The sequence below is a fragment of the Xenopus laevis genome, chromosome 3L (genome assembly GCF_017654675.1).
Source record: "Xenopus laevis strain J_2021 chromosome 3L, Xenopus_laevis_v10.1, whole genome shotgun sequence".
Taxonomy (NCBI): Eukaryota; Metazoa; Chordata; class Amphibia; order Anura; family Pipidae; genus Xenopus; species Xenopus laevis.
The window spans coordinates 134,606,958-134,628,093 of record NC_054375.1 but is presented as its reverse complement, the minus strand read 5'-3'; the positions used below and the strand labels follow the sequence as shown (position 1 = coordinate 134,628,093).

Here is a 21,136-nt window from a genome sequence, read left to right as displayed (position 1 = left end):
AACAAGGTAAAATTTTTAAAGTCAAATTTTTTTCAGTCAGCCTCACTGATTAGCATATGCAAATGAGGGTTCAGATTCGGTTCGGTATTCGCTCGAATCTTTCACGAAGGATTCGGAGGTTTGGCCAAATCGAAAAAACTGGATTCAGTGCATCCCTTAAATAAACTGAGTTTATGTATCATATACATCTATTTTTTATGAAATGGTCATGCAGTAAATAAACTCATCATTTTAGTTCTTTGCTAAAACTGGGTTGTTTAATAAGAGAAATGAGGAATAAAATTATTTGCTCTGGACTCTGGTCTGAACTATCTGTTCGTGGAACTGTACACTGGTGAACCACAGCTCCTGAATGATCAAAAATGGAAAGAATGTGTCCATAACTGACTTCTTTTTCATTTCAGGGAAACCTGTGGCACCACCCACGCTGCCCCCCGATTATCCTGATTTCAAATTCAATTATGATGACTGTAAGTACAGCACCGGCAACACATACAAACACTAGCATTTCTACATTGGTAAAGTAGTGCAGTTATCTGTTATATGTTATATAGCTCTCTCTCTATTAGAGTCAGCAGGGGTAAGAAGTGCAGTGATATAGAGCTTCTTGTAAGAGTTTTCTGTGGAAGTGGGTGAGAACTAAAATATTTCAGGCTAGTAGAAAGAGAGTGCAATGTAACCCCAGAAATGTGCTCTTATTTTTTCAGATGATTACACAGTGCATTTTAGACCACCAGATCGAAAGAAGGAGGAAGAGGAGGGAACAGATGAAGAGAAATATACCTCAAGTAATGATTACCAGGCCTACCAATTGGCATACTTAGAATGGCAGTCACCAGTGGTTGAAATAAATTATTTAGGCCCCCCACAAGCTATAAATACCCCCTTGTATTCTCTTCTACTATCCCTAATTCCTTACTGTTGCCATCCTTATTTACTGGGCTTTCATTCTACAAACAGATTTCAGTGATATAACACATATCGTACTATTTTTCCAATTAAAGAGAAACCTCAGAAACCAACCAGCAGCAAAGAAGAACGGGAAAGAGAGGAGAAGGAAAAAGGTGAGAAAAGGAAATAAAATGGAGGAAGAAGGGGGAGGAAAGATGGGAGGAATTCAGGTGTGTGTAGCAACCAACGGTAAAAAGTAAAAAACTAAACCGAAGGAATAATTATCATAGAGAAAATTACAAAGTTAATTGTCATAGTTAATTTGTTTTGAAAGAAGGCAAAATCCCAGCAAGTTTATTCTCATGTTGGACTAATCTTTCAATAACCATAATTAATCAGTATAATGTCTCCTTTATGGATAATAAGTGGGAGTTCCAGAAGAAGCAGATGGTTAAGAACTGGGTGAGAGGAAGGGCTTAATGGTGGGACACTCTGTACTGGAACCAGGTAAATCCTAGGATACATTGCTTATATCTCTCCGTCACATTGCAGAGAAGAAAAAACCTGAATCCTGGGATTCGGAAGAGGAAGAGGAGCAGCTTCCAAAAGAGAGGAAAAGTGAGTGATCCTCACTAGCCGAACCAAGCATACAAGCCAATGAGTACTAGTGCCACTGGCTTACAGAGATACTCTGCCTCCTTGTCATGCATGCAGAGAGGTCTTTATAAAATAAAAAGAGGCCCCAGGGTTGTGAAATGGAGATATAAGTACAAAGGACAAGTTGTACACAAGGGATCTGCAACTCCAGCTATTGTTGAACCACTACTCTAAACATCCTTTTCAGGGAAGCTGGGGGTGCAGTACAACAACAGCTGAAGGGCAATAGGCTAAACATCACGATTTATGTAATTCCACCCCATTATTTGCAGCCTCGTCCTATCACCATCACCAGGCGCCAGAGTCTGTCTCTTTACTATGGCCCTGGCTGTCTACCACTTGCCCTATCTCAAAAACACAGACATATTTCATCCAGCTAAGAAAAAATATAAAATATTTTGGACATGAGTAAAGGGTATTGCTATTAACAATGTAATTGCATTTCACACATCTAACCCTGCCTGCTCTTATTCATTCCTCCCACAGAGTGCCCACCTATTGGATTGGAATCCCACCGCATCGAGGATGATCAGATTCTGGCCTCCTCCATGTTGCGCCACGGCCTCCATGCTCAGAGAGGAAGACTCAATATGCAGGTATGTATACCTCCAAACTGTCTTTCGCAGGACAGTCCCGATTGTGACAGCTCAACCTGCAGTCCCTGGTTTGTTACGGAAATGTCCCAACTTTCTCTTTGATCTCCTGCAATGAACAGCTAGAAAAAGATACAAAGTTTCTCATTTAATTGGCTTTTGGCAGAAAGCCCAGAACAGCCACCAGGTGCACTTAGATACTTTAGTAACAATTTAAGATAAACAAAGAAACAATTTAAGATAAGCAGGTCGTGGAAACTGTGACTTGCAGGCAGTTTAAAGGGCAATTCACCTTCATTAGCAAAACTGTAATAACTTGCCAAATTTTGTAAAATGAGCATGATAATTAGGGGGTGTGGCCACAAAATGGGTGTGACAAAAAAATTCCCTGCGCTCCATGAAGCAAATCTTTTTGTCCCTCTTTCTATTTCCGAAATGTTGGGAGATGTGGGTATGTATGTATATTTTTAGTAATATAGCGCTACTTGAAATTGCAGCACTGTACAGCAGAACAAGAAATTAATAGAAAAAACAGGGAGTCATTGCCATAATAAATACACACTAAAGATTAAGAGTTTAGTGTCACAGAGACAAGAGGATGGAGGTCCCTGCTCCATAGAGCTTACAATCTAAATGGGAGGGTAACTTACAGACACAAAAAGGAGGATATTAAGTGCCAATGTGTGTGTGTGTGACCCTGGGTGTAGAGGAATGACTGGATATCTGCCAGAAGCTGACCTCAATTGTCCTAAAGCAACATTAGTACCCCTTGGTATTATCATTTTAATGGTTTTCTCTCATTTCCATGCATGTGTGATGCAGTACCCTGTTACCAAGGGGACAGTTAATTAATATTCAGATATATTTCCCCCTCCATTCTCTGTGCATTTCCTCTCATGGTGTCACAATATATTCCTTGTTTGTGGGATTTGTCAAGCACCAGTATAATTCTGTTTAACTCTGACTTTATTTTAGTCATGATGGAACCTTCTGAAAAAAGATTAATTAGAAGCTAAAAATGACTTCACCTATAGCTTATGTCCCCCTCTTTTTGTTTCCTGTGCCATCTCCAGACAGGAGCCAATGAGGATGATTTCTTTGATGGCGCCTGGTGTGCGGAGGATGAGAGCCAGGTGCAGTGGTTGGAGGTGGACACACGGAGAACCACATTGTTCACTGGAGTAATAACACAAGGCCGGGATTCCCTTATCCAGTATGTATCCCTGTCCCATCCATTTCATGATTTACTAAATGGTAGGGATGCACCGAATCCAGGATTTGGTTCGGGATTCGGCCAAGATTCGGCCTTTTTCAGCAGGATTCGGATTCGGCCGAATCCTTCTGCCCAGCCGAACCGAATCCGAATCCTAATTTGCATAGGCAAATTAGGGATGGGGAGGGAAATCACGTGACTTTTCGTCACAAAACAAGGAAGTTAATTATTTCCCCCCTTCCCACCCCTAATTTGCATATGCAAATTAGGGTTCGGATTCGGTTCGGTATTCGGCCGAATCTTTCACAAAGGATTCGGGGGTTCGGCCAAATCCAAAATAGTGGATTCAGTGCATCCCTACTAAATGGCGAAGTGGCCGTCGCTAGCGAAAATTCCCCAAGAAATCTCATCCACGGGGACATCGTCAATTTACTAACAGGCGTAGACGACTATTTGCTAGCGAAAGATACTGCCAATCACGTAGCTTCAGGCGAATAAATGTTACTCTCAAAATCACTAAAGTGCGAATTAGACCTGGCCCCCATGTGTTTTGTCTTACCCAGTAAAGCACTGCGTATCTTGACAGCGCTATATAAATAAATGATGATGAATGATGATGAAGTATGGAGGTCAGCTCCCAATTATCTCTATTACTTCCTTGCTTCTCACAGTGATGATTTTGTCACGTCGTTCCATGTGGGGTTTAGCAATGACAGCCAGAAGTGGGTCTTGTACAGCAATGGATATGAGGAGATGGTGAGTGTGTGAACCTTCCATTAACTTGTGGTTCCATGTGTGTGTGTGCTTGAACTGGTGAAACTATAGAGAGATCACAGAAACACGTCTAATGAAAGGAAGAATTTCAGTTATGAAGGTGGGCCTGGTAACTACAGGCAATAACTGTGAAAGAGATCTGACATCAATTGTAACGAAGAAATTAGTTTTTTTTTTTGTAATATCTTTATTTAAGATTTTATCCATACAAAAGTATTCAAGAGGAGGGGGGGGGTTACAGAAGGAAAGAAAAGGGGAGGGAAAAGGTGGGGTTTTGGGGGTAAATGCCGCATAGCTTATCATATCAATTATACAAAAAGTACTAGTCAGATAATCAAAGGGTCTGTCAAATTGATTCTTATTATACCATGTGGGTTTAACGATTCTCTAAATAGTCTATCCAAGGGCGCCAAATGTTCCAATAAATATTACTACTATTCTGTATAATATGGGACAATTCTTCCAACCTCCTGATTTCTTCTACTTTTGTTACCCATTCGGAGAACGTTGGAGGACTGGTAGATTTCCATTTTAGGGGTATCATTGCTTTAGCTGAGTGAAGTAAGTGAATGGTGAGAGAATCGGTTACTACCCTTTCAGAGCTGGGCATAATATTCAGCAGAATTAGCGCATAATTGTTAGATCTAAAATCACTTTTTGTAACCACATTTATTACATGAATAATTTCTTCCCAGTATGTGGTTAAAATTGGACAAGTCAGCCAAATGTGTTCGTGTGTTCCCTTATGTTCCATACATCGCCAACAATTAATAATCAATTTCGAGGAAATTTTGTTCAATTTGGCCGGAGTAAGGTGCCATCTGGTGACCAATTTATACGAGGCCTCCCTAGTCCTCGAAGCTCTTGATGATTTATGAATTGATTTAAATACTAATTCCCACGTATAATCGGATGTAGTAATGTTTAACTCTTTATCCCATGCGCTACAAAAAGTGTTTTTAGATAAAGGATAGGCCTGAGAGTTTAAGAGGATTTTATATGATTTTGCTAGAACTTTTTCGACCGCAGGTGATGTTATAAGTATTTGTTCCCAGCTAGTTGCCGGTCTGTTCCAATTTAATAACTTCTTTGGTGCTTTGTTTGTTTGAGTGTACCCAAGGAGTTGGTTATATCCCCAATTGTCTCTTGGATGACAACCCCATCGTTTTTGCATGTCAGATAATGGTATCAATTTATTAGTTATAAATAGGTCACCCATTCTTGTTTTTCTGTTATCCCACATATTCCACCTATTAAAGGAACCCCTTTCCATGCTTGGCACGAAGTTGGGGTTATACATTAAAGGTTGAAGATAGTATGGCCGGATAGTAAGTTGGTATTTATCTCTATTTCTTAACCAGACCCTCAAAGTTGCCCCTATAAGTGGGTGCTTTAACAGTTCTTTAAGGGAACTCTCGTTCTCAACCCACAAAGTGTTTTCGATAGGGTAAGGGATAAATGCCTGTTCCAGGGTGCACCAGTCCTTCTTTACTTTATCATTAGCCCAGCCATAGATCCGTTCTAAGTGAACTGCTATATAATATAGAAATATATCTGGTAATCCAAGCCCACCTTTGTTTTTGGGCTGGGTTAGGAGATGATATTTCAATCTAGGGTTTTTACCCCCCCATATGAATCTGATTAACATAGACTTTATGGATATAAAGAAGGACTGGGGCAAAAATATTGGTAGTACCTGGAAAAGGTACAAAATTTTTGGTAGTAAAATCATTTTAATTGCATGTATCCTACCAAACCAAGAAAGTTGCAATTTGTCCCATTTGTCTAATTGATTTTGAAGTGTTGTCACTAGAGGGTCATAGTTATCATGATATATTTTATTTAAGTCAGATTGAATTCGAACGCCTAAATATTTAATAGCGCTATTCGCCCATTTAAATGGGAAATTTTGTTGTATCAATGAGAATGATCTTACTGGAATATTAATATTTAAGATTTCCGATTTTGCATAGTTAACTTTAAAATTTGAAACTTCCCCAAATGTTTTCAATATGGCCACTATATTTGGGAGAGAAGTAAAGGGGTCCGAAATACACAATAACAAGTCATCCGCAAAGGCGATACACTTATGTTCTTTCCCTTCTATCTGTAACCCGTGTATGTTTGGGTTTCTCCTAATATGGGCAAGGAGAGATTCCATTACAAACACAAACAGAATTGGGGAAAGTGGGCACCCTTGTCTAGTCCCGTTGGATATTTGAACCTTAGATGATAGTGAACCATTTACCTTTAATTTTGCGGTAGGGTTGTCGTATAATGCCATAATTCTTTGTATAGTAATGTTTCCTAAACCCAGGCCCTTTAAGGTTTCTCCTAGGAAAGACCAAGAGACCCGATCAAAGGCCTTCTCCGCATCCATAGTCAGTAGAAGGGTTGGTATATTTTCCTCTTGAGAGTACTTTATTAATGAGATGACCTTAGCAGTGTTCTCCTTTCCCTGTCTTTTGGGTATGAATCCAGTTTGGTCCTGATGAACTAATTCTGAAAGATATTCTTTTAATCTATTGCTTATGATTTTTGCATAAATTTTTAGGTCCACATTTATTAAGGAAATAGGCCTGTAACTCGAGCATAATTGTGGGTCTTTATCTGGTTTCGGAATTAGGGTGATGTGGGCTTCTTGAGCCTGGGGGTGAAATTTCGTAACATTATTTATAGAATTAAAATATTCCAGTAGATGCGGAGAGATATCTTTTAAAAAAACTTTGTAGAATAGTACTGTATAACCATCAGGTCCAGGACTTTTCCCATTAGGCAGTGAGGTAATACAATTTTCTATCTCTGCTAAAGAGAAAGGTACATCTAGGGCTGCTGCTTGTTCCAAGGTTAATTTTGGGAGATTCGCCTCCTCAACAAACTTTTAAATTTTTCCCTTTGTTTGTTCAGAATTATATCGGGGTTTAAGTTTATAAAGTGCCTGATAATATGCTTGAAATGTTTCAGCAATACCCCTAGTGCTACATTGTGGAATATTATTTTTATCTACGATGGATGTAATATGTGTTTGTGGTTGTAACAATTTCAACGTTCTAGCAAAATGTTTGGTGCTCTTGTCGTTCAATTCGTAGTATTTTTGCTTACTACTTAAGTAGGCCTTCTGGGTTTTTTGGTCAAGGAGAGATTTTAGTTTGAGCCTTCTGCTCTCCAGGGTGGCAAAAGTTTTTTGGGCTAACGATTCTTTATGGGCCTGTTCTAAGGATGCTATTTCTTTTAGTAAGACAGTGATCTCATTTCTCTTTTCTCTTTTTAGATTAGTACCTAAAGAGATCAGATGTCCCCTTAAAACGCATTTAAGTGTCTCCCAAAGTGTGGTGGGAAGGATATTAGTTTTTATCTTCAGCTACAGAAGGAGAATTTATTATTATATTGTTGAATGCACTTTTAGTGAGCTTTAATGGCAGATACACTAAATAGTTGAAAGAAACTCTTTGTAAAAGAGGGATTTAAGTTTTAATTAGCATTATAGGCAGGGGTTTAATTTGTTGAGTGCTGTTAATAAATGAGACGGAGATGTGTTATGGCTATAGGTCTATTTCTTTGTAATGCTTTGCCTTCCACCCTGCCCACAGTTATTCTATGGTAATGTGGATAAAGACACACCAGTGCAAACAGATTTCCCTGAACCAGTGGCAGCGCGATTCATCAGAATATACCCACAGACCTGGAATGGCAGTCAGTGTATGCGTATGGAGGTGCTTGGCTGTCCTCTCTCTAGTAAGCATAGTTGCTATACAAAGTGTATTCACACTATAAAACTGTATATATATCCACAGTCAGAAACCCAACTCCATCTCTCACACACACATTCTTGGGTACACCACTAAATAAACCTTTTATTTTACCCAGACTCTTAAAGGAAAACTCTACCCCCAAAATGAATACTTAAGCAACAGATAGTTTATATCAAATTGAATGACATATTAAAGAATCTTACCAAACTGGAATATATATTTAAGTAAATCTTGCCCTTTTACATCTCTTGCCTTGAGCCACCATTTCGTGATGATCTGTGTGCTGCCTCAGAGATCACCTGACCAGAAATACTGCAGCTCTAACTGTAACAGGAAGAAGTGAGGAAGCAAAAGGCAGAACTCTGTCTGTTAATTGGCTCATGTGACCTTACATGTGGTTTGTATGTGTGCACAGTGAATCGTATGATCCCAAGGGGCGGCCCTTATCTTTTAAAATGGCAATTTTCTATTTATAATTACCCAATGGCACATACTACTAAAAAAGTATATTATTATGATAATGGTTCATTTACATGAAGCAGGGTTTTACACATGAGCTGTTTTACTCAGTATCTTTTAATAGAGACCTACATTGTTTGGGGGGGTATAGATTTCCTTTAATTAGTTCCATTTATATTGCACACCTTTTTCCGCTGACTAGGGAAGGCAATAAAGATCACGACATACAGTATGCATCAGATCTAGTGACCCATGGCAATAAATCTTATTTCTCATACATTCACTCAATGAACAGCAGTGCCAACTACTCTACTATTCTATAGTATAGCACCTCCATTTCTACCTATTGCTATCTCAAGTATTAACCTTTTTTTATAGGTGCACAACTTTTAACCTATATTGCTTTGTCCCCAGATGTGGTCCATTTTTACAGTCAGAATGAGGTGTTAACATCCCCAGATAATCTGGATTTCCGACATCACAATTACAAAGACATGAGACAGGTGAGCTGCCCTGCCCTTAGAGCTTGCTGAATGAAGCTCCTTTAATAAAATAATAAACTATTTAATAATTGCTTTCATTTCCTCTCTGTTTTCTGCAGGTCATGAAAGTTGTAAATGATGAATGTCCAACTATAACTAGGATATACAACATCGGGAAGACACCCAAGGGACTAAAGATCTATGCCATGGAGATTTCTGACAACCCAGGAGACCACGAGACAGGTCTGTAGAAAGCTTTGAGAGTTTTCAAGCAGAATACATGATATAGTTCAGGAGGTATATAACAGTGAAGATGATCAAAGAACAAATGTAAAGATCACTGGCAGGTTTTAGAATGTCTGCCCAATTGAACTTTTTCTTTTAAACTGCCCTGGAGAAAGACATGCCTTTTTTTTTGCCAACTTCTGTTCTCTGATCTTTGGTGAACCCAACCTTTTAAATGTCCCATTACATCCAGATCATTACAATTAAGTTACTTTGTTTTGCGCTTCTATTTTTCACCTTCTGTTAATTTCCTCCATTCACCATTTGGTGCAAATTATTCCCCTATAGCTATAGGAATAAGGTTCAGAATAAGATTTTATGTTAAAGTAGGAGGTCAGGGCTCTCTACTCAGTGTCGGACTGGGACACCAGGGCCCCACCCAAAAACCTTTACCAGGGGCCCACCAATTAATCTTAGACCAGGGGCCACTCTCAGTATTATTATTCTTCCTCTCCTCAATCAACCTCTATTCTCCAAATCTCTTTTTTATTACAGTTTACTCTGTTATTCCATCTATTTAGCCTCTTTGTTCTCATAGAAATAGGGAGAAAGCAAGATGTAACAATTATGGGCAATTTTGATAATTAGGCCAAACGGAGCAGGGTTCTGTTATTTAAATTCTTTTGTTTAAGGCTCTGAGGCCATTAGACTATGAAACTGCTTAACACACTATTTTTCTAAAGGATGACTCCTCAGAGAATAAAGGGCACTTTGAAGTTTACGAGAAAGTAAATAACAGTCATCAAAACCCAATGAAACGTTGGAGATAAAAGTGTTCTGTCAGTATGGCCTCAGTAATTTTTACTCCCCCTCCGAAAGAAGATACGATGCTCTGGAAAGGCCTTGGAAGGTTTGTGCTGTAGTTAGCATGTGTCCCACCAAGAAACCATGGAAATTACAAATGCCTAGGAGAAACCGTATGGCTGCAGTCGAAGACAAGTTACCACTTTTCATGTTCAGGCTACAGATGTCATAGAATTTTAAAGTTTTTCTGCTAATAGAAATTCATGGAAAATTCCAGCAGCTTCATTGTAGTCATCCCCAAAATACAATTGTGTATTTCTTTTAAGTGAGCCTTTCAGGATAAGGGTTCATAAAAAGAGATGGCATCTGAATCTGGTTTAACTTGGTGGGTTGTTACATCTACAAAAAGTTCCATAATTGAGATCATACATTTCTGTTATACTCTTTCATTTGTTGTGGTGTTGTTGTGTGTGTGTGTTGCTAGTGATTTATTTTATGATCAGTGCGATGTATATCCTGTACACACTGGTGGCCATTTATAAAAACTGGAGAAATTTGCTTATGGGCAATAACCCATGGCAAACATTCAGCGTTCAACCTGCAGGACACTGAAAGAGCTGATTGGTTGCTATGGGTTACTGCCCAGGTGCAAATTTGCCTAGTGGTTATAAATGAGCCCCATTGGGTATTGCTTCCAGGGAGAAATTCTATTAACAAAGGTTGGGTTACACTGTTGTTGAAATTCTGAATGGACGCTTTGTTCCCAATTTGCAAGAATACTATTCACAAGGAAACTTCAGGTGACTTTGGAAAGCCGAAGTGATCCGAGTGTCATCCCACCAGCGATTTACATTCTAGCTGGCGGGAAGGCATTTAGGGGAGATTAGTCACCTGAAGAAGAGGCGATTTGTCACTGGGTGACTAATCTCCCCCAGTAGCCTCTTCTGCCACCATCCTAACAATACCTAGGGTTGCCACCTTTTAAAAAAAAAATTACCGGCCAGTGGTGGGGTACTAAAGGGGCGGACTGTGACGCAAAAAGGTGCGGAGCCGGCAGTGACAACCCTAAACAACACCTTCCAGGTCACGTAAGCGTTGTGACAGGTGATGCGTAGCTGGGGAATTTCAAGCAGGGAGGGATGAGGGTGCAGCGAAGCTGCTTAAAACTAAGTTGCAGTTCTTTCCCTCAGAATTCTACCCTCAATGTAATTGACGGTATTTTTTTAATACCGGCACCGGCCTTGAGATCCTTTTTTCCGGCTGGGCCGGTTAAATACCGGCTGGGTGGCAACCCTAACAATACACAAACCCCAAAATTCATTCTCATATTTTCCTAACTGAGCCTATGATTAAGTGACCCATAGGCACGGAATGTGTAAGGCTAAATCTTTTTGTCTAATGCTTTTTCTATAAATAAATAAATTTTTAATGCATCACTTTTGTTGGTCCAGTCTTGTGCCATCCCATATAACTTTTCTATTGACATTCATCTAAACCCTTTATAGGCTGAGGGTCTTAAAGGAAAACTTTACCCCCAAAATGAATACTTAAGCAACAGATAGTTTATATCAAATTGAATGACATATTAAAGAATCTTACCAAACTGGAATATATATTTACATAAATATTGCCCTTTTACATCTCTTGCCTTGAACCACCATTTGTGACTCTATCTGTGCTGCCTCAGAGATCACCTGACCAGAAATACTACAACACTAACTGTAACAGGAAGAAGTGAGGAAGCAAAAGGCACAACTCTGTCTGTTAATTGGCTCATGTGATCTTACATGTGGTTTGTATGTGTGCACAGTGAATCTTACGATCTCAGGGGGTGGCCCTTATTTTTTAAAATGGCAATTTACTATTTATGATTACCCAATGGCACATACTACTAAAAAAGTATATTATTATGATAATGGTTCATTTACATGAAGCAGGGTTTTACACATGAGCTGTTTTACTCAGTATCTTTTAATAGAGACCTACATTGTTTGGGGGGTATAGTTTTCCTTTAAGGTATGTCCACCTGGACACCACATTGATCTTTTTCTGAAGCTCTATGTCCTGGATTTACTTTATTTTTGGAAATGTTTTCTTTCAAATCAGTATTTTCCTAACTGTCCCTGATCCGTTTTCTTTACTCCTTCTGGTTCTAGGCGAGCCGGAGTTCCGCTACACAGCAGGCCTTCATGGCAATGAGGTTTTAGGCCGAGAGTTGCTGCTTCTCCTCATGCAGTTCATATGCAAAGAATTTCGAGATGGGAACCCTCGCATCACAAGCTTGGTCCGGGATACTAGAATACATCTTGTCCCTTCACTAAATCCAGATGGTTATGAGATTGCAAGCCAGATGGTAGGGAAATATGATTAGAAAAATGTTTTCTTTGTGCCCGAAAATGGTCCACTGTGTGCCTTCCTCCTATCTCTAAAAGCAGCAGTTCTGTTATGCTTTGTGGCTAAGATTCTAGCTATCTTCATAGTAGAGATTTTAGACCACCTAAGAGACAACAGATGAACCTGTGTAATAGAGATAAGAAAGCTTTGCAAGGTGAACTGTTAAAGATAAATATTTTGAAAGTGGAAGCCTTGGGCTAATAGTATTACTTGTTGTTTCAGGGTTCAGAGTTAGGGAACTGGGCATTGGGTCACTGGACAGAAGAAGGTTATGATATTTTCACCAATTTCCCAGACCTGAACACAGCGCTTTGGGCAGCAGAAGAAAGAAAGTGGGTTCCACACCGTGTGCCCAACCATCATCTACCTATTCCAGACAGTTTCATGGCAGAAGATGCTACGGTAAGTGAGTTCAGTAAGAACCTGAACATGCTACTCTGGAAAATCACTAACATTTGGTTGTGGAGGAAAATGTATTTCTTTGTTGTGATTCTAATTTGACACAACACTGGAGTGGATCAGGTCTCAAAGTGGTTCCTTGTCTTAACAAGTAGCTTTGTTACTTTAAGGGACTACCTGGTTTGAAAAAACACAATTGTTCTCACCTTAAGAAAAGGAACTTGGCTCCTTAGCTAAGGCTCGACAACTCTAAATTGTGTGTGTTCTTATTTTAATGTTGAAAACAATCATAGAAATGTCACTGGACTCATGGTTACAAACCTTAAATTTAATAACTTGAGAATTGTACCTCTGTCATATAACTCTGGGGGTGGGGAGGGTTGGTGATCTTGAGTTCTACATTTGAATGTTCATCCCATGTCTACATGGATTTCTTCCCATTTTCCAAAAAATATTTAACTGCATTGCAATTGACCCCAGTGTATATATAAGTGTATATATATATTGTTATAGGGGCCTTAGATTGTAAACTCTGCTGGGTGAAGAACAATGTGAAAAGTTATAACCCTTCTCTGTAAAGTGTGGCCTACCAGGCTAATGTTATACAGTATATATAAAGAATAATAATATGGTTTCATTTTTCCATCCATCCTTAGGTTGCTATGGAGACAAAATCCATCATAGCTTGGATGGAAAAAATCCCATTTGTGCTGGGTGCCAATTTACAGGGAGGGGAAAAGCTAATATCTTACCCATATGACATGGCGCGGCCAGTAAAAGAGGAGGCATCTCCAGAAAGACCACGTTATCAACAGTTCCAACAGGAAGAGGAGGAAGAAGAAGAAGAGTTCATGGAGGTTGGAACTGAGGATGATGAAGGGGTGTCCCGGACTCCTGATCATGCAATCTTTCGATGGCTTGCCATTTCTTATTCTTCAGCCCACCTTAACATGGGGGAGACAACCCGGGGAAGCTGCCACGCGGAAGACTACACAAAGGGAATGGGCATTGTCAATGGGGCAAAATGGAGGCCACAATCTGGCAGTAAGACATACTGATTCTAAACTCCAAGTGCCAATTTACAGGGAGGGGAAAATCTAATATCAATCACTGTAGTAAAGAGAGTTGCAGGGCATCTGGGAGCTCATTAACTAAAATTCTGAAAAATCATTTCCCAAATTTAACATTTGATTTGGAGATAACAGAAAAATGTTTTCAGGTAAATTTACCATTATTCAAAAAGCTGTCTTGTCCTGAGAAAGACATTCCCATTAGGTCTGCACCAAACCCATCATTTCTGGATTCCGATTAATGGCAAATACCATAATACCAAAGCAAACCGAATCCAAACCTTAATTTGAGTATTCCACCTTGAGTAAAAAAAGTAAAAGATGGCATCAATCCTAAACTAAAAAATGAAGTCTTTAGATTATTAGTTCTGGTTGTATTTAGCTGAATATTTGGCATTTGACCGAATTCAAATCCTGGATTTGATGCATCCAAAAATTCCCATTTTAAGAATAACTACTTATATATCTGCAAATTTATAGGTGAAATAGTTCAATCATTGCTCTAGCTCTGGACCCCTTTCCACTAATCTACTTCACAACTAGAATATTATATTTTCTGCCAGGGACAAAAACCAAGTGAAATTCCGGCCCTCTTTGCTCTGTAAATTCTATTTAAGATTGGTTCTGCTCCAGACAGTCCTACAGGAGTGGAAACATTGGGTCAATCCCTGGTGGCCATTCATGAGCAGATTAAAACTGCCGAAATAGCTCCAATTCGGCAGTTTATCTGCGAAAAATCGACCAGATATTGATCATCAGGTTGGATTTTTCTTGGCGATCGAGGACTTCATTGGCTAGTTGATACTGTCCTCATCCCGTTGGCGCCCATTTCCTTTGTTGATCGTTTGGCCCTAGGGCCAAATGATCGGATTAGCCCGATATCTCCCTGCCTTTGGTGGACATTGGGTTAAGATCCGCTCGTTTGGCGACTTTGCCAAATGAGCGGATCTTTTCGTATATGGCTACCTTAGGAGGGGGACAGCCAATCACAGCCCTGCAGTAACACAAGCACAGACAGGCTTCAGTTCCCTATCCGGTCAGTTTACGGGCTGGTTGGTTCCTATGCTACAGTGCAGTGCTGAGTGCCGCCAGCTCCCCTGCACAGCCTGGGAAAGGAGGCAGCAGAAAGTGGAACAGATGGGCATAGGTGGGTTTATGCAGAAATTTTCAATAAAGAAACCAGAAAAACTACTTTTTAAAGCACATTCCTTCAACATCTAAAAGAGTTTAATACACTGGCACACTTGTTGTTTTTACACAATAAGTCTCTTTTAACATAGGGAGAGCTCAAGTAGTACCACAATACAGTTGCAGGGAGAATATGTGGAGAGATGAATATCTTGCATGCCTGAACTTTTTATGGGAGGAATTATAACTCGCATGCCACCAAAAGTATTGTGGATGAGTGAAAGAAAGAGGGTTCGATTTTTTTCACAATATATGCTCTTTGTCATTCTTCTCTTCCTCTTACCCTGATCTTTACTTTCAGCTATGAATGATTTCAGTTACCTGCACACCAACTGCCTGGAAATGTCCATATACCTGGGGTGTGACAAGTACCCACACGAGACTGAGCTGGCTGAGGAGTGGGAGAATAACAAGGAGTCTCTTCTTTCCTTCATGGAGCAGGTAAGTGCACTTTACAGACATGGCTGGATTGCTTTTCATGTGTCCTACAAATGCTCATCCATCTCTAGAACTGACATCATAAAGCAAAATTGTACTGCTGCTCATTGGCCAAGAAATGCACCTTCCTCATGTAGGCACAGAAAAGTGACTCCAACATTGGCAGGTGTCAGTAATACCTTAAGCTTTAATTCTAGTGTCAATATCCATCTAGATAAAAACCTTGGCCTTGTCTCTGGCCTGTACAAGTGGAGGCACATTAGTTGGTTGAGATGGTCCAACATATTTTTTATTTCCCTCTACTCCTCCCCAAAGTCTCCATTTTTTTTCTGTATTCATAATAATATGCTGCCCCCATGTGGTGAACTGGATAATCAACCCACTGCATAACTATTGATTATATAGCACCATAGTTTCCAGTGGTGATTTACACAAGACATAACAATATGCACATCATACTGATACAGATACACATTGTTCCGCTTTGTATTAAAGGAGAAGGAAAGCAACCGAAGCAGTTTATTGTCAATAGATTAGCCACAATAGTGCAAGCTATAACACTATATTTACAGTAGAATTCTATACCATACTTGAGTAAACCACTCTAGAAGCTCTCTGTTTGTTTAGGATAGTAGCTGCCATATTAGCTTGGTGTGACATCACGTCCTGCCTGAGTCTCTTCCTGCTCACTCATAGCTCTGGACTCGGATTACAGCAGAGAGGGAGGAGAGAGGAGCAAACTGAGCATGCTCAAGCCCTAGCCCTGGAGGTTTCAGCTGAAAACAGAAAGTCTGATACAGAAGCCCATGTGTACACTAGAGAAGGAAAGAAATGCTGTGGTTTTATTGACAGAGGCATTACTTTGAGGGTTTACTGGTGTATTTATATAGACCTTTCTTATAAAGCTTACTTAGCCTTTCCTTCTCCTTAAAAATACATAGGGCGTCAGTCATCTTTGCAAGAGTTTATAGTCCACTCAGAAGAGCCCTGTGTCTTGTCTGCAGTAGTAGTGTCCTCATAGATCTATGTGCTTATTAATGCAGAATAAATATAATGACAAACAGATGACAGTTAGCAGGTTTAATCCATCCACATTCCCACACTTACAGGTACACCGTGGCATTAAAGGGATTGTGACAGACAGAGAAGGAGAGCCTATAGCCAATGCCACCATCTATATAGGAGAGATCAACCGCAATATAAAAACAGGTAATGGCTGGTGGGTGGACAGGAATGCAGTGGAGACATTAACTTTGGAAGGGGCACCTGTACAGGTATGGGATCCATTATGCACAAAGTTCTGAATTATGGAAAGGCCCACTCCCATAGAATCCATTTTATCCAAATAATACAAAATTTTAAAACTGTATTTCCTTTTTCGCTGTAAATATAAAACAGTATCTTGTACTTGATCCCAGCTATGATATAATTAATCCTTACTGGAAGCAAAACCTGCCTATTGGGGTTATTAATGCTTAAATGATTTTCTAGTAGCTTTAAGGTATGAAGATCCAAATTATGGAAAGATACATTATCTGGAAATCCCCAGCATTCTGGAAAAAAGGTCCCATACCTATACTTATTGTACTTACTGTAGTTATCACACAGCAAACAATCTTTCAACTGATCAGGTTCATTTACAACTATAAGAAGCAGCAATGGGTGCTAAAGTGGGTGCACAGTTGTCCCTATCATTTGCCATCCACTAATTGTAGCTACAGGGATGCCTCTAGAATTGCACTGAGCCCTGATCTGCTGTTTGTACTCGCTATGATGGGAGCTGGGAGGTGAAGGACCCCCTGTGTTAAAGAAATATCATTAGCCCAGTGCGTTTTGACCAAAAAAGTCTTCCTCCGGGGCAGTCAAAATAAAAAAATCTTCACTCTAATTTTTGATCGAAACCCATTCAGCTAATGACAATGAAAGATCGTTTCTGGACTATTTTTGTAACTTTTTCTTTTTTGATGTAATAAAAACTCTTTTTGGGTGCTTGAGCTTGGGTGTGCAATGCTTCGTTTGATTTTTTATCCATTATTATCTTGGAGACTCGTATGGGGAGCCTCCTTTGGATTAGCACCTCGCATTGTTTATTGGGTGTGCGCCTTCTAACTCATATTTCAATAGGTGCTCCTAAATCTACCAGGTAATTCCCATGCATATAGGGGCAAATTTACTAAGCGGCGTAAATTCGACATAGACGGCAGCGACAACACTTCGCCAGGTGAAAAATTTACTCAGACAACGCTAATTTACTAACAATGTGAAGTTGCGACCAGGGAGCGGAACGCTGGGGAAGTTGTGCTAGCGTTAATTCGGCAAGCAGAGCAAAGTTGCGCTAGCATTGGCTAATTTGTATACGTCGGGAAGTTAAAGTTGAATGGACGGATATGTTGTAGCAAATACATTACATTACACAAGCCCAGGGAACCTTAATAAAATAAAATAAAGTTGTTATATTGCTCAGCCCAGTGTATAGTTTATGTGCCATATGTTAGGAAATGTAGGGGGAAGTCGGTTATCCCAAAAAATCACCTGAAAAAAGGAGAAGACGCCAGCGGTTTTTGGGAAATGTTTTCAACTAAATTTTTAGGAAGTCTTATCTACTCTATGTCACTTCGCCTGGTCTGAGGTGGCGAAGGCAAGTCTGGCGCAAGAGGTAACGTTCAGTAAAAAACAGACTTTACTGAATTTGCGGAGTAACGACTGTTCGCCAGAGCGCAACTTCGCCTGGCGATTGAGTGCGAACGATCGCCAGCTTCAGTCTCTTTCGCTAGCGAAGTTACGCCTGCGCCTGTTAGTAAATCGGCAAAGTACCAAAATTACATCACTCTTGCGATATTTCGCCAGCGTTGGTTACTTCGCCCTTTAGTAAATTTGCCCCCTAGAGTTTATGGTCCTCCATGCTCTACATACTGCAACGTGTGTCTGGTATAAGAGATGGGTGCATGTGTGAGTAGCATTGGGAGTACAGGTATGGGATCGGAAATCCAGAAAGCTGTTATCCAGAAAGATCTGAATTACAGGGAAAGGCCATCTCCCATAGACTCCATTTTATCCAAATGTTTTAAAATAATTTCCTATTTATGTAGTTAAACATACCGTAGTAAAAGGTGTAAAATTTGCTCCCATGTCTTGTAACTCACGACCTTTAGACAAGGCTCCAACCTTGGAGGAAACACAAAGCGAACCGAGCTCGTTATCATTCGACTACATGTATGGGACCTGTTATCCAGAATGCTCGGGACCTGTGGTTTTCCGGATAACGGATATTTCCATAATTTGGATCTTCCTACCTTAAGTCTACTAGAAAATCATGTAAACAATAAATGAAACAAATAGGCTGGTTTTGCTTCCAATAAGGATTAATTATATCTTAGTTGGGATCAAATACAAGGTACTGTTTTATTATTACAGAGAAAAGGGAAATCATTTTTAAAAATGTATTTGGATAATGGGAGACGGCCTCTCTGTGATTCTGGATAACGGATTCCATACCTGTAGTTAATATATATAAATACATTTGTGGGACCTTGATGACAAACGTCTTTATCAATTCCTTTGGCAGCCAGCAACGGTGATTACTGGCGAATCCTGAACCCTGGAGAATACCGAGTCACAGTCCGTGCTGAAGGCTACACTCAGAGCAGCAAGACATGCAGTGTGGGCTATGATATCGGGGCAACCCACTGCAACTTTGTCTTGGCACGTTCGAACTGGAAGAGGATCAAAGAGATCATTGCAATGCAGGGAAATGGCCGCTTCCGTTTGGCACCCCCAGGGGGGCGTCGTCTATCACCGGCCGCCCGTCAACGTTTGCAGCAACGCCGGCGCCTGTCGCAGAACAGACAAAGAAACCGCACCACTACTCTGCCTCCCACCACCACTCCTCTTGTTCCCTCAACCACCTTACCTCCCACTGAGACCCCAACCACAATGCCCCCGCGCAGACTGGAACCTCCAACCCCTACAGAGTCACTTTGGGATACAGAGACTGAGACTTACACAGAAATCTTTACAGAAGTGGAGACAGAGATTTGGGAGGAGGAGGTGAGCACGCCCGCAGCCCCATTTACCACAGGAGAGACTTACACTGTGAACTTTGGGGATTTCTGATTGGCCAAACAAACAGAAACATGAGGACAGATACAAAATCATTACCAAAATGGAGTCCACTCCACAGTTACGTCTTGTGTAGAGCTTGATATGCAGAGGAACAATAATACCCTCCATGTAAGGCTGCCCAACTGGGGCTACGAGTTTCATTCAATGCTGAATTCTTAGAGAAATACTCTCATGTCAACACGTATCAGTTAATAGTGCTGCTCCAGCAGAATTCTGCACTGAAATCCATTTCTCAAAAGAGCAAACAGATTTTTTTTATATTTAAATTTTGAAATCTGACATGGGGCTAGACATATTGTCAGTTTCCCAGCGGCTCCCAGTCATGTGACTTGTGCTCTGATAAACTTCAGTTACTCTTTTCTGCAAGTTGGAGTGAAATCCCCCCCTCCCCCCCCAGCAGCCTAACAACTAGGGATGCACCGAATCCACTATTTTGGATTCGGCCAAACCCACCGAATCCTTTGGGAATTCAGCCGATTACCAAACCCAAATTTGCATAAGCAAATTAGGGGTGGGAAGGGGAAAACATTTTTTACTTTGTTTTGTTACAAAAAAAAAATAAAAAAAAATCACTGAATTTCCTTTCCCATCCCCAATTTGCATATGCAAATAAGGATTTGTTTCGGCCAGGCAGAAGGATTTGGCCGAATCTGAATCCTGTTGAAAAATGGCAAATCCTGGATTCGGTGCATCCCTACTAACAACAGAACAATGGGAAGGTAACCAGATAACAGCTGCCTGGTAGATATAAGATCAGCACTCAATAGTTAAATCCAAGTCCCACTCAAGACGCATTCAGTTACATTAAGTAGCAGAAAAAACAACCTGTCAGAAAGCAGTTCCATTTTAAAGTGCTGGCACTTTCTGAAATCACATGACCAGGCAAAATGACCTGAGATGGAGCCTACACACCAATATTACAACTAAAAAAAATACACTTGCTGGTTCAGGAATTAAATTTTATATGGTAGAGTGAATTATTTGCAGTGTAAACAGTGTAATTTGGAAATAAAAAAAATACATCTTAAATATCATGACCGAATCCCTTTAATTACAAAGCTCATTAGAAACTGCCATCTCGCTGCCAGCATAATATCTGGTCCTGAATGAAGCATTCGGATATGGAACAGGTACACTTTAATAGCACACTGCTTAAAAATCGGAATATCCACATTCTTGCATCTATTTTTATAGGACACAGGTAAATGTGAAACTATTGTGGGTGGCAAAAGCTGTGTCTAGAACATAGAATTCCTGTGAATAAAATAAGGGATATTCATTTTCTTATTATTTGTGGAGCCTCGTCTTTCAGTCCACACTCAGGAAAGCAACAGAAGCTGTGCATGGAGATAGATAGATAGATAGATAGATGATACAGACAGATAGATGAGATAGATAGATAGATGATACAGACAGACAGACAGACAGACAGACAGACAGACAGACAATAGATAGAGATAGATAGATAGAGAGATAGATAGAGAGATAGATAGAGATAGATAGATAGATAGATAGATAGATATAGAGATAGATAGATATAGAGATAGATAGATATAGAGATAGATAGATATAGAGATAGATAGATATAGAGATAGATAGAGATATATAGATAGAGATATATATATCTATATAATAATAGGAAAGGAATATTCTTTTATAAATAAATGTGTTTGCC

The 21,136-nt window shown here is 40.0% G+C and overlaps 1 protein-coding gene across 1 annotated transcript in view; it reads left to right on the top strand.

Moving 5' to 3' along the window:
• aebp1.L (AE binding protein 1 L homeolog) overlaps nucleotides 1-19,717 on the top strand; it is a 35,775-nt gene extending 16,058 nt beyond the window's left edge. Inside the window, exons 7-22 of the mRNA XM_018253466.2 lie at nucleotides 405-470; nucleotides 708-788; nucleotides 1,005-1,064; nucleotides 1,444-1,509; nucleotides 2,035-2,144; nucleotides 3,215-3,354; nucleotides 4,026-4,110; nucleotides 7,719-7,863; nucleotides 8,754-8,842; nucleotides 8,941-9,064; nucleotides 12,007-12,203; nucleotides 12,467-12,646; nucleotides 13,300-13,687; nucleotides 15,203-15,342; nucleotides 16,449-16,548; nucleotides 18,905-19,717. Of these exons, the coding sequence (XP_018108955.1) occupies nucleotides 405-470; nucleotides 708-788; nucleotides 1,005-1,064; nucleotides 1,444-1,509; nucleotides 2,035-2,144; nucleotides 3,215-3,354; nucleotides 4,026-4,110; nucleotides 7,719-7,863; nucleotides 8,754-8,842; nucleotides 8,941-9,064; nucleotides 12,007-12,203; nucleotides 12,467-12,646; nucleotides 13,300-13,687; nucleotides 15,203-15,342; nucleotides 16,449-16,548; nucleotides 18,905-19,452 (2,519 nt within the window). The 3' untranslated portion in view covers nucleotides 19,453-19,717. The remainder of the gene's footprint in view (nucleotides 1-404; nucleotides 471-707; nucleotides 789-1,004; nucleotides 1,065-1,443; nucleotides 1,510-2,034; nucleotides 2,145-3,214; nucleotides 3,355-4,025; nucleotides 4,111-7,718; nucleotides 7,864-8,753; nucleotides 8,843-8,940; nucleotides 9,065-12,006; nucleotides 12,204-12,466; nucleotides 12,647-13,299; nucleotides 13,688-15,202; nucleotides 15,343-16,448; nucleotides 16,549-18,904) is intronic.
• Nucleotides 19,718-21,136: the final 1,419 nt, after the last annotated feature.